General features: G+C 39.5%; 1 protein-coding gene across 1 annotated transcript; it reads left to right on the top strand.

The window, feature by feature from the left end:
* The first annotated feature begins 307 nt into the window (after positions 1-307).
* Positions 308-1,977, top strand: fabp7a (fatty acid binding protein 7, brain, a). The gene is made up of 4 exons (XM_080414063.1): positions 308-451; positions 703-875; positions 1,415-1,516; positions 1,704-1,977. The coding sequence occupies exons 1-4, from the start codon at positions 379-381 to the stop codon at positions 1,752-1,754; spliced, it is 399 nt and encodes a 132-aa protein (XP_080270189.1). The 5' UTR covers positions 308-378; the 3' UTR covers positions 1,755-1,977.
* Positions 1,978-11,600: the final 9,623 nt, after the last annotated feature.

The raw sequence follows: 11,600 nt of genomic DNA, 5'->3' as shown, positions 1-11,600 counted from the left end.
TCATAAATGAAAAGGACAAATTGCTGTCATTGTTGCAAATATACAATAGGCCTACTATTACGTGTTACATTTAAATAGGACACATACCCCAAAGTGTAACAGTTTGATTGACAGCTTGGTCCACATGATTCATACAAAGGCATAAATTATAGCGGCCCATTTAGAAATTTCTCACCACCTCCAGGGACCAATCAGAGTTCAGAGTGTGTTTTAATCACCCAACCAGGGCTTTGGGTTGAGTTGAACTCCGCCCCCTGTTACAGTATTAATTTGGGAGACGGACATGTGCCAAGTTTACTGTACGGAGACCACAGTAGTCTATCAACATTATCATAACTTCTTATCGCTCTTGGGTTGGAAAAACTAACTATTGTCAAAATGGTTGATGCATTCTGCGCCACATGGAAACTGATCGACAGCCAGAACTTTGATGAATATATGAAGTCACTTGGTAAGTCAGCTATGAGCGATTTATTGGAGTTAATGTTAACAAAAATAATATAAAACGATCTGATGTTGATAATGATATGATACATGTATATAAGAATAATCTGCGATCGACCATTATTCTCACAGAAACGGCACAAGCGTGTTCAGATTTCAGTGGCTACTTAAAGAGAAAAGTAATCATCATTAACGTCATGATATGAATCTCCAACAAGACAACAGCATCACCGTCGGTTTTACTCGATCTCTTCACAGGTGTTAGCTTTGCAACCAGGCAAGTGGGCAATGTCACCAAACCGACCATTGTGATCAGCCAGGACGGGGACAAACTGGTGGTGAAAACCCAGAGCACCTTCAAGAACACCGAGATCTCTGCCAAATTGGGAGAGGAATTTGATGAGACCACTGCTGATGAGCGAAGTGTCAAGGTAAGTTCAGTAATGCAGTGCTTCTTAATCTTTTTCATGTCAAGGACCCCCAAATGATATGTATTTGGCTGCGGACCCCCATCCCAACAATATTTGGTGCCAGGGAGGCACCCCCAGAAGCAAAGATTTGAGTTGAAAATGTTTGCCTTAAAAAAAAATATATATATATTCAAAGATTTGCTAAAATAGCAGATCTACAAGCTCATAGCACAGCATGAAGTATATATGCTATTTTTGAATTGCCAAAGTATAAAACATGGTTAAAGTGGTTTAAATGATTGTGACGGTATATTAACTAATTTTGGACCTCCTGGTACCCCCTCAAGAACCCCTGGGGGTCCTCAGACCCCACTTTGAGAACCAATGCAGTAATGGACATAATAACATACATAGCCTACACCACTCCCTTGCACTGTTATTGAATATTTTGCAGTCTTTTGTGCGCGGGATAAGTTATATGCTACCACTCTAATGTGGCATTTATATGTGCACAAATTAAATAAACAAGTTATTTAAAAAAAAAAATCTGTGTTTTTCAGTCCCTTCTGACCATGGAGGGTGATATCCTTGTGCATGTGCAGAAGTGGGATGGCAAAGAGACCAAATTCGTCAGAGAAATCAAGGATGGGAAGCTGATCATGGTGAGTAATCAATCACAGACATGCTGTATATGTTGAGATCATTCATAATACAAAAAAATATGTGTTTTACACCAATGCCTGTCATTACAATGCTCTTTGCAAACCGTGATATAAATGTTTATGCTATTGTTATTGTGTGATCTAGCAAAAAGACAACAACTTGATTTCTGTTCTTTTTCCATCTTAGACCCTGACCTTTGAGGGAGTCCAGGCTGTCCGCACATACGAGAAGGCTTAACTCTTTCCCAGCATCTGTGACAAAGCAAATCATCCCAGCACTGTGAATGACCAGCAAGGCATTCTATTTCCAAGTTGTCGTTTTTACTTGATTCATTGTTTTAAACTTGAGATAAATGTTTTGGGATAATCTTTTGTAAGACATTCAGAAACTGTGTCAAAGACTTATTTTTTTGAAAGGCCTATAATGTGTTTTCATTGTGATGCCTGTGTATCAACTTGAGAAAAAGGGAGAAATAAATTACTTGACTAAACTTTGTTGTCACGTCTACATGTAAATTGTATTTTTCCCCACCCCTTTTTTTCATAAAGAACCCCCTGTTTCACTGAGGGTTTTTATTCGTTTTTGTTCTTCCAAATTTGTATGCAGTCCTGCACTTATCAAAATGTGTCAACCTATGTAGGCAGAACAATGTTGCTTTTGTGACGGGTCAGCTCCAGGTGGCAGCTGGGAGATCAGGCAGGGTAGGGCCAGCCCTGCAGTAGCCAGTGAACCCATCAAAGGGAATATCCTGCAGTAACCCCTCCGAAAGCAGGGGACAGCAAAGAGAAAGGGGGAGGAGAAGGAGGTGGTTGAGGGATGATGTCATTTGCCAGAGCATAATCTCATTAAAGTTGTGGTGTCATGACGTAGCAGCATCATTCGATGGCATGGACCAACCATGTTCCAGTGTAGCCACTGGCATGACATGCAACCCCATTGCAAGAGTGATGTACTAGACAAAGGACACAAAGACAGGGCAGCTTTTGTTATTACAATATCCCACGGTTAGGGGTTTGATGTCCTTCAATTGTCTTCCAATGCTATTCGATAATATGGCCACTTCAACATAATATGGCTATTACATGTATGCCGCATGTTAACACACCTTCATGAGCACCATCTGGCTTCTGGCTAGCCTTCCTATGTTTTACATCATGGGATTAAGCAGGTGGACCCTATAGTCTAACAGTATCGTCTCTTTAGGTCAGTTTAATCTTTACTACAGTCTGCCTAATTCCTTCTTTCCCATCTAGTGAGAATAAGGCAACGGCTTCCAGTTCATCCATGTGTGCTGTGTCTAGCCTACTGAACAGTATGACTACAAGTGGCCATTCTTCTCATTTCAACACACTGGCTGCCAAGTTGCTGGCTGCCTTTGAATAGACTGTGGCACAAAAAAACCATGGTAACTGGAGTGGAATTTATTTGGCCTTTGTCCACTGCATTAATTTGAAACAAAATGTGTCTGTGCGTTCCACTAAAAGTATCCCAAAATGACCACTACACTTATTATGCAGCAAAAGCATACCCAGGAAGTGTACAGAAAGGCCACACGATTCATCATTATGTCAATTTATCATGTCAGGAATATGTATTTTGATATTTGTAAGAACGCAACCAAACTAGAGTAGCCGACATTTCAAAAGGTAGAAAGATGAGCTCTCATCATCCCATTAAGGGCTGTTACATTTTTGTATGTCTCCTCAATGTATTGTTACAGTATGTCATTATGGTGCGAGTGCACTTCCCAGGAACGCAACAGGCTTGTACTCTCAGTGTGAAATCTGTGTCAACGGGTCAAGCTGACCTGTAGTAACCTCTCTTTCTGGCCCCATTAGGGAAATGCCAATCTTTATCCCTCTCAACTCAATTATGCCTCTCTCTCCCCCTCTCTCTCTCTCTCTCTCTCTCTCTCTCTCTCTCTCTCTCTCTCTCTCTCTCTCTCTCTCTCTCTCTCTCTCTCTCTCTCTCTCTCTTTCTCTCTCACTCACTCACACACACACACACACACACACACACACACACACACACACACACACACACACACACACACACACACACACACACACACACACACACACACACAAGCAGAAAAACGTTACTTTTCATTTCCAGTCTATAGTCTTTGGGTAACAATGTCATCATGAACCCTGATCATGAATGTACAGATTCAGACAGTCTGTCAGGGAGAGTGTTGTGTGCTGTAGATGTTCATATTTTGACCCTTCAACCTCAAATATAGTATACATCTCATTGATGTGAAAGGCCTGGTGACACAAGATAAATGGAGATGCTTCACAATCTGATGATTGGGGATTTGAATCTTAGACTTTTATTTTGTGAGGTTGTCACATGCTAACTCCAGAAGCCAGGATGCTATTAGGTTGATTGAGAACATGCAGGCTCAGGAATCCTCTTTGATCGTTTGTTGTCTCCGCCAGGCAGAAAGGCGTGGCGAGAGTATGTTTTACCCCCTGTCCGTCCGTCCGCCCGTGTGTGTGTCCGTGTGTGCGTCTGTCTGCGAGCGGCTAATCTCCGACACCGTTGGCCCGCTCGCTCCGAAACTGTGCACACACACTCCCTGGATGGCAATTCAGAACCTCTGCCCCAAATTTTCACATAGCCCTGTTATAGCGCCACCAGGAGGCCGATTTGTGCAAACCCCATTTACTCCTACAGATTTTATCCAAACGTCATGCAAATCGGTACACAGTATCTCTATAGTCATGTGATGAACGCGGATCTGTCCGATTTTCCATATTCCTTCCTCATTGGCTAAGGTTGGCTTCCAAAGTTTGCAGGATTGGTCCGTTTTGAACAAAATTCCTCAAATCATGAACGCAGCTTGCGATTTCCGTGAAATTTCACACGCACATTCCACTAGGCCGAGGAAGAAATGGCACCCTTTTCACATTGGCTTGTTATAGCGCCACCAGCAGGTCTAATTTAGCAAAACACATTTTTGGAACAAAAGCCTCAAATCATGAATGCAGTGTCTGATTGCCGTGAAAGGCCTAAGAAGAAATGACACCCTTTTCACATTGGCCTATTATAGCGCCACCAGGAGGCCACAATAACAAATCTGATTAATATAAATCAGGGAAAAAATGCCTGAAAAAAATAATGTGGAAATAACTTATCTGCAAGCTAACAGCACGTCTAAATGCGACGTGTTATGAGCTTGTAGATAAGCTATTTTCACTATATTAGATCTACTATGTTAATTATATTTGAAATACAGCTTGAGTGGAATTCACAATTCGTGTATTGTTTTCCCCCTTCCTATAAATGTAGTGGAGTCAAAAGCACAATATTTGTCTTGTAATGAATGTAATGGAGTGAAAGTCATAAGTTAATAATTTAAAAAAGGTAAAGTACACATACTCATAAGTTGTGTCAAAAGTTGTGTTTTAAACTTTCAAAAGTATTAAGAAATTGTCAAAGAAATTTTAAGATTCTTCAACATATAGAATATGTAGGATTTGAACACAGAACCTTTGGATCATGTAGAGAGTGTTTTTACACAGTGAGCTATTGAACTTGTTATTCATCAGATGCCAAAAGGATTCATTAAAAAAAAGCCAGAGGCTTGGTTCCATTGTGCAACAAACAACAATATAGGCTATATACAAAATTGAATAAAATCAACTGCATATCTTGATATATTTTGTTTGTATCGTTTGTTGTCAGTTAAAGCAGGAGAAAAACTCATTTGGAGCAGGCAGCATGGTAGGTCACTGTGTTTAGATACTGCCTGTATGAGCCAAATGTCATTGGTTCAAATCCAACTGCTTCTTTGCTATGAAGCATATTTTGAACACTAACACTATGAAGCATTTTTTAACACTAACATCCAGAAACTACACTAAAAGCACTGAAAGAAACATGTGTAAATGTGTGGAGGTGCCGTAGATATTAGTCTGGAATCTCTGTGTGGATTTTCCGAGGGGGCAAATAGAAAAAATGCCTTTGGTGATAAACCCGCCCCATATTTACATTCTGGGCCCTGATTGGTCCCTCACAACTTCGGAGGGAGAGAAATCAGATCTCTATTGAGAGGGGCCAGACCTAATGTGCCAAGGGCAAAACAAATTAAGATTAGTCTGGAACCAGGCTCGTTGTGACCTCATGCAAATGAGTTCATTACGTTGATTGAAAGCAGCCGACTGGGATCAATTCACTGCGGGTTGATTGAGATGTAAACTGTGTGTGTGTGTGTGTGTGTGTGTGTGTGTGTGTGTGTGTGTGTGTGTGTGTGTGTGTGTGTGTGTGTGTGTGTGTGTGTGTGTGTGTGTGTGTGTGTGTGTGTGACTCTGAAGCCAGGAGATGCAAATGGTGCAGGCCGGGGTGGGGGTGGACTGCTCCACTCCTTGTACTCTCTATTCAAAGATGACTTTTAGATGTTTGTCATTACGCACAAACCGTAAGAAGATTTATACATAATTAAAAAAAATCACAACCCATTATCCTCAACTTATGGTGCTTAATTTAAAATGTATGTGACCCCCTTATTCAACCAATTCAACCATAATACAATGTTGAGTTAATGACATATTTTCAACATTTAAGGTTGATCCACCATCAATCTTCTGAGGAATGCTCATTCCTTTCTCTGACTGTCACTGTCAAATAAAGCAGAAAATGCCCCAAGAGAAGTCTTAAAAAAAAAAATGAAATATTTCCTGACTTTGGCCCTAATCCTTAAATGAAGAGCATGTAAGACAATTTGTATCCCTCAGAACACAATGGAGGATTTGAACCCACAACCGTTGGCTCATACAGACAGTGTCTTAACACAGTGACCTACCACACTGCCTGCTTGGAAGTCGTTTTTGTCCTGCTTTAACTCACAACAAACAACGATACAAACAAAATATATGAAGATATGCAGTTTTAAAAAAAAAATATATTGTTGTTTTATAGTTAAAGGTGGGGGGTTATAAGAACTCTTCCCAGCTAAAGTTTTACAGGAAGAAATTCCAAGTGAACATGATGCCAATGCCTGAACTCTTTTGTAAAATGCAATGTCACCCTCTCGGGTATCCAGCAATACAGCAATACAGCAGAAGGACGACAGTCCTGGGACAGCAGCAATGATAACTTAAAATGTCTTTCTGTAAAAATTTAGCTGGGAAGAGTTCTTTCAGACATAGCCCCCCACCTTCAACTATCAGGAAACAGGGGAGGGACGCAGTCCCCCCGATGGTCCTCCGTGTACATTGATGGCATGGGACTTGAACCTGCGAACTGTCTGTAGCAGAGGCAACCGATCAAGCACACCAAACCACTGCGCCAACACACCTTTGGGCCCAACAGGTGTCTCCCAGTGCTTTTGACTTGCTTTTTTGTATTTTGGCCTTGAAAATGTCAAAGTACTACAATATTGAAATATGGGATGACTGGGATTTGAACATAGAACCTATGTGCTGAGAGTCTGATCTTTAGACCACTACATCATATCTCAGCCACTCTCACTATGTCTCTTTGTGGCTTTGTTTTGCTTTTTTGTATTTTGGCCTTGAAAATGTCAAAGTACTACAACATCGAAATATGGGACGACTAGGATTTGAACATGGAACCTCTGTGCTGAGAGTCTGATCTTTAGACCACTACACCATCTCTCAGCCACTCATATTATGTCTCTTCGTGCTTTTGACATACTTTTTTGTATTTTGGCCTTGAAAATTTCAAAGTACTACAACATTGAAATATAGGACGACTAGGATTTGAACATGGAATCTCTGTGCCGAGAGTCTGATCTTTAGACCAATACACCATCTCTCAGCCACTCACATGTCTCTTTGTGCTTTTGACATACTTTTTTGTATTTTGGCCTTGAAAATTTCAAAGTTCCACAACATTGAAATACGGACGAATGGGATTTGAACATGGAATCTCTGTGCCGAGAGTCTACTCTTTAGACCACTACACCATCTCTCAGCCACTCCCATCATATGTCTCTTTGTAATCTTGAAGTGCTCTTTTGTATGTTAGCCTTCAGTTAGGAAAGTAATGCTTTTTTAAATATTTTTCTATTCTATACTTGCACTAGATGCACCCAGATTTCTGTTTATGCTATGGTGTTCATGTCTGTTGTTGTCCTGTACTGTTTGTATGTATGTTTTAAACCACTACCTCTGCTGTAAACCTAATTGCGCTCTTGGGACATTAATAAAGACCTTGAACCTTGAACCTTGAACCTTGAAAGATTGGTATTTGAACCTCTGTACTGGGAGTCAGGGCATCTCTACACCATCACTACACTTGAGTATGTGTACTTTACCTTTTTTGTAAGTATAGGACTAGTAGCCTGCCAAAGTTTGTACCCTTTTCCCTTTAAATGTCCATTGCCATTGACAATGCATTGGGCGCTTAAAGTTAAATATTTCAATATTTATATAATCATATTTCATTTCATTACTTTTTTCCTTTAAATGTCCATTGTCATTGACGTTAAATATTTCAATATGTCTGAGTCATAGTGTCGGAGGCTTTGTCGGAGTACCCGTTGTACCATCTGTCTGTGTCCCTTTGTTTCTGTCAACCAATAAAGAACACCACAACATTGCGCCAAGGCAGCTTTGGGCCCTCAGCATGTGTCTTCTAATGCTTTTGAGTTATTCTTTTGTATTTTAGCCTCGAAAATTCCAAAGTATTCCAACATTGAACTATAGGAGGACAGGGATTTGATCTTGGAACCTCTGTGCTGAAAGTCAGATCATTAGACCACTACACCATCACTCAGGGACTCTCAGCAGAGGTATCTTAGTACTGTTGAAGCATTCTTTTGTATGTTAGCCTTTAGTTAGTAAAGTTGAAATAGTCCAGCATTGAACTATAGGAGGACTGGGACTTGAACATGGAATGGCTGTGCTGAGAGTCTGTTCATTAGACCACTACAACATCACTCAGCAGATGTCTTCTAAAATTCTTGAAGCGTTCTTTTGTAAGTTAACCTTCAGTTAGTAAAGTTTAATTACTTCGGCATTTAAAGCTGCATTATTATAACTACTATTCTATGGCTTTAAAGCGAGCCCACATTGTTTCTTTAGGAACAATATTTTCTAGGTTGAGTTCAAACACCACTCTGTATCCATACATACAAACTACATTTGATTTGAAAGATATAAAGGTAATGTGTTCTTTTTTGTCTCCCCTTCTGTCTTTCATCCTTTTTTTTTCTCTATGTTTGTATGTCTCTAACTCATTGGTGATCACGTATTATCGTGTGTCAGAAAATGTGTTTATGTCAATGTCATTTTATGTGTCTACATTTTTTCTCTATCTATATGTGTTTGTCTATGTCTCTTGCCCAGGTCCTTGCTATGCTGTAAACAATTACTGTTGGGGCAATTGACAGCCAGGGAGAGAGACAACATTTATAATATACAATTATATCATCCAATAAAATATCATCTCTGTTTACATCCTCTCCTGTTGTTCCTACATCTGTCTCATTGCTGATCACATGTTCTATTTAAATGAACAGATCTGCATTGTTGTAGAGTAGAGAGAGAGAGAGAGAGAGAGAGAGAGAGAGAGAGAGAGAGAGAGAGAGAGAGAGAGAGAGAGAGAGAGAGAGAGAGAGAGAGAGAGAGAGAGAGAGAGAGAGAGAGAGAGAGAGAGAGAGAGAAAGTGATCTTAGACAGACCGTTCACAGAATACATACATACCAATGAGGGGAGGCCCGGCATCAAATATTTTTGCGTTTCATTACACTTTTTTCATTAACTCTGCAGTCAAATGAGGCGTGGTTTCTGCAGTTTGTGTAGTTGCACAATTTGATTGGGATGATGATGGATTTTGGCTAGATTTGTAAGTGCTGAATGGGGTCAGAGCTAGATTCCTGAATGGGCATGCCGGTCCCAGGGGCCCAGGGGCCCAAAGGTCATGGGGTCCTCTGGAAAATTGGGCCAACATGAGAGACTGGGGGGCAGACTGGAAACAAAAACCTGCCTGGGAATTCCAATTACAGTGGTCCTCATACAGTATGTGTGATTGTTATACTGTATATAAAAATACAAAAGTAATGAAACATCAATCAGTATATCAGTCAGTCTATCAATTAATTACAAACTAAAGGGCCCCAGCATGACATTCTACAGTACCAGACCAGACCACTACGGTCTAGTATCTGCACAGGCTTATGGAATTAATACATATTTGGACATCTTATTCCCCTATATGGGAGGAAACTGATGACAAAAAGATTAAAGTGACTAAGTTACAGAAGCAGTCAACTTTATCATCAACAGGCCTGGAATGTCATCATTTTAGGGGCAAGGCCACTTGGCCTTTGATGTTGTCACAAAGGCCGAATGCCAGGGCAGCAAGGCCATCAAATAAGTCCACAGAAATAATCATGTTAAATTAAGGTTTATGAAGGAATACATCGTTTTTATACATAGTATAACAGTTAAATAAATACATGCAAAAGCAATATTAATGTATTTACAAATATTTGTACAAAAGTCAAAGGTTCATACACGCTCAGCCCTGGACTCATCAAAGTCACTGGACTCATTTAAAGATGCGGGCATGGGGAGTCATGGGGAGTTAAGATATCAACAAAATGCACTGATGTCCAGAACCATATTAAAAGGAAAGAGGCAGAGGAAAAAACGAGGGCACTGAGGCAGTGTGGGTGGGCATGAAGGCCACTGTGGCCTTAGGGCATATCATGTTTTCAACGGCATAAGGCCAAACTAAGTGGCCTTCATGAATTTCCTGCCCTGTCTCACGCTAAACAAAAATGGTTCTTTGGCTTGTAATCTTAGGGGAAATCTTTTGATGCTATATAGCACCCATGAAATAGTGCTAATGATATAACCATTAGAGGTGTCTAACTGAGCTGAAGAACCAATATTTTTTTGGGTGTGTGAATGGACAAAAAAGCCACATTGTGTGAGTCTCTGTGTGCGAAAAAAGAAGAAGAAATCGATTAGATGTTTTCTAAATATAAGCAACATAATACACAATAAAAAATAAAGCTAACATTTTAATTGGGTGTGTGGGCGGTAAGGGACCTGGATATTGGGTAGGGGGCACTTAATTGCCCCAAAAAGAATGAGAATTCATTATAAAACATACAATGGACACTAATAAGTACATATTTTAAGTTATGTATAGTAAAATAGTACATATATTAAAGGTAGGAGAAATTATATTTTTGGTTAAAACAAAAAGTTTTTTTGTTAAAAGGTTAAAGCGCTAGTTTCTGATAGTAATCATTGCTATGCAGTGGTTGTTCATTAACAGGAGTCTCCCCATCTCCCCAGTTCTTCAATTAACAGAAAATACATTTTCAGGCGGGTTGCAAAATTTCAGCCAATCAGGAGAGAGTAGCCATTTATCAACTTCATTTTTATAGTTTTCCAGTTCTAATTTTGTCTGCTCATTTCTTTGTGTCATCTCTTCCAATTTCACTTGTTTAATCTGTATTCTGTCTGAGTTCTCTGTTATGATTGATAAAAATTGGCATCCTGACCTGAAAATGCATTTTCTGATTAATAAAGAGCTGGAGAGAGAGACTCCTGTTACTGAACAAACACTCTATAGCAATGAGTACTATCAGAATATAGAGCTATTTAACACTTATTTTAACCAAAGAAAATCACTTACCCTACATTTAAGTATTCAAACTGTAAATCACAAAATGTTCTCATTTGTTATTAATTTCATAAGAGGGAGCTTACGAATGTAGAAACAGACACCATATAAGCTACATATTGAAACGTAAATCACGAAATATTCTCATTTGTTATTCATGTTATAACTGCAACTTAACATTTAATCGTAAGATTGTATCCTTGTTCTTATTTTTAAATTAAGTAAAAATGAAAACAAGGAAATAATCTCCAGCCAATTATGTGTGGTTCTGTACCAGAATCTGAAATATTATTGGAAATAGTTTGCATGTACATAAGCTCTAACAATGCCTGCCAGACTGAGGATATGAATACTGTATTGTTACTCAATATTGCCATCAACTGAGAACATGTAACTGTACTACACTTTCTTTCTGGTGTATTTCATAGACACATACGGTATATAACTGATGCATACAAGAAGAATGCAGAAGCA

The sequence above is a fragment of the Gymnoscopelus braueri genome (assembly GCF_963280865.1).
Source record: "Gymnoscopelus braueri genome assembly, chromosome: 19".
Taxonomy (NCBI): Eukaryota; Metazoa; Chordata; class Actinopteri; order Myctophiformes; family Myctophidae; genus Gymnoscopelus; species Gymnoscopelus braueri.
The sequence above is the reverse complement of the archived record's forward strand: the minus strand, read 5'-3'. Positions and strand labels throughout refer to the sequence as shown.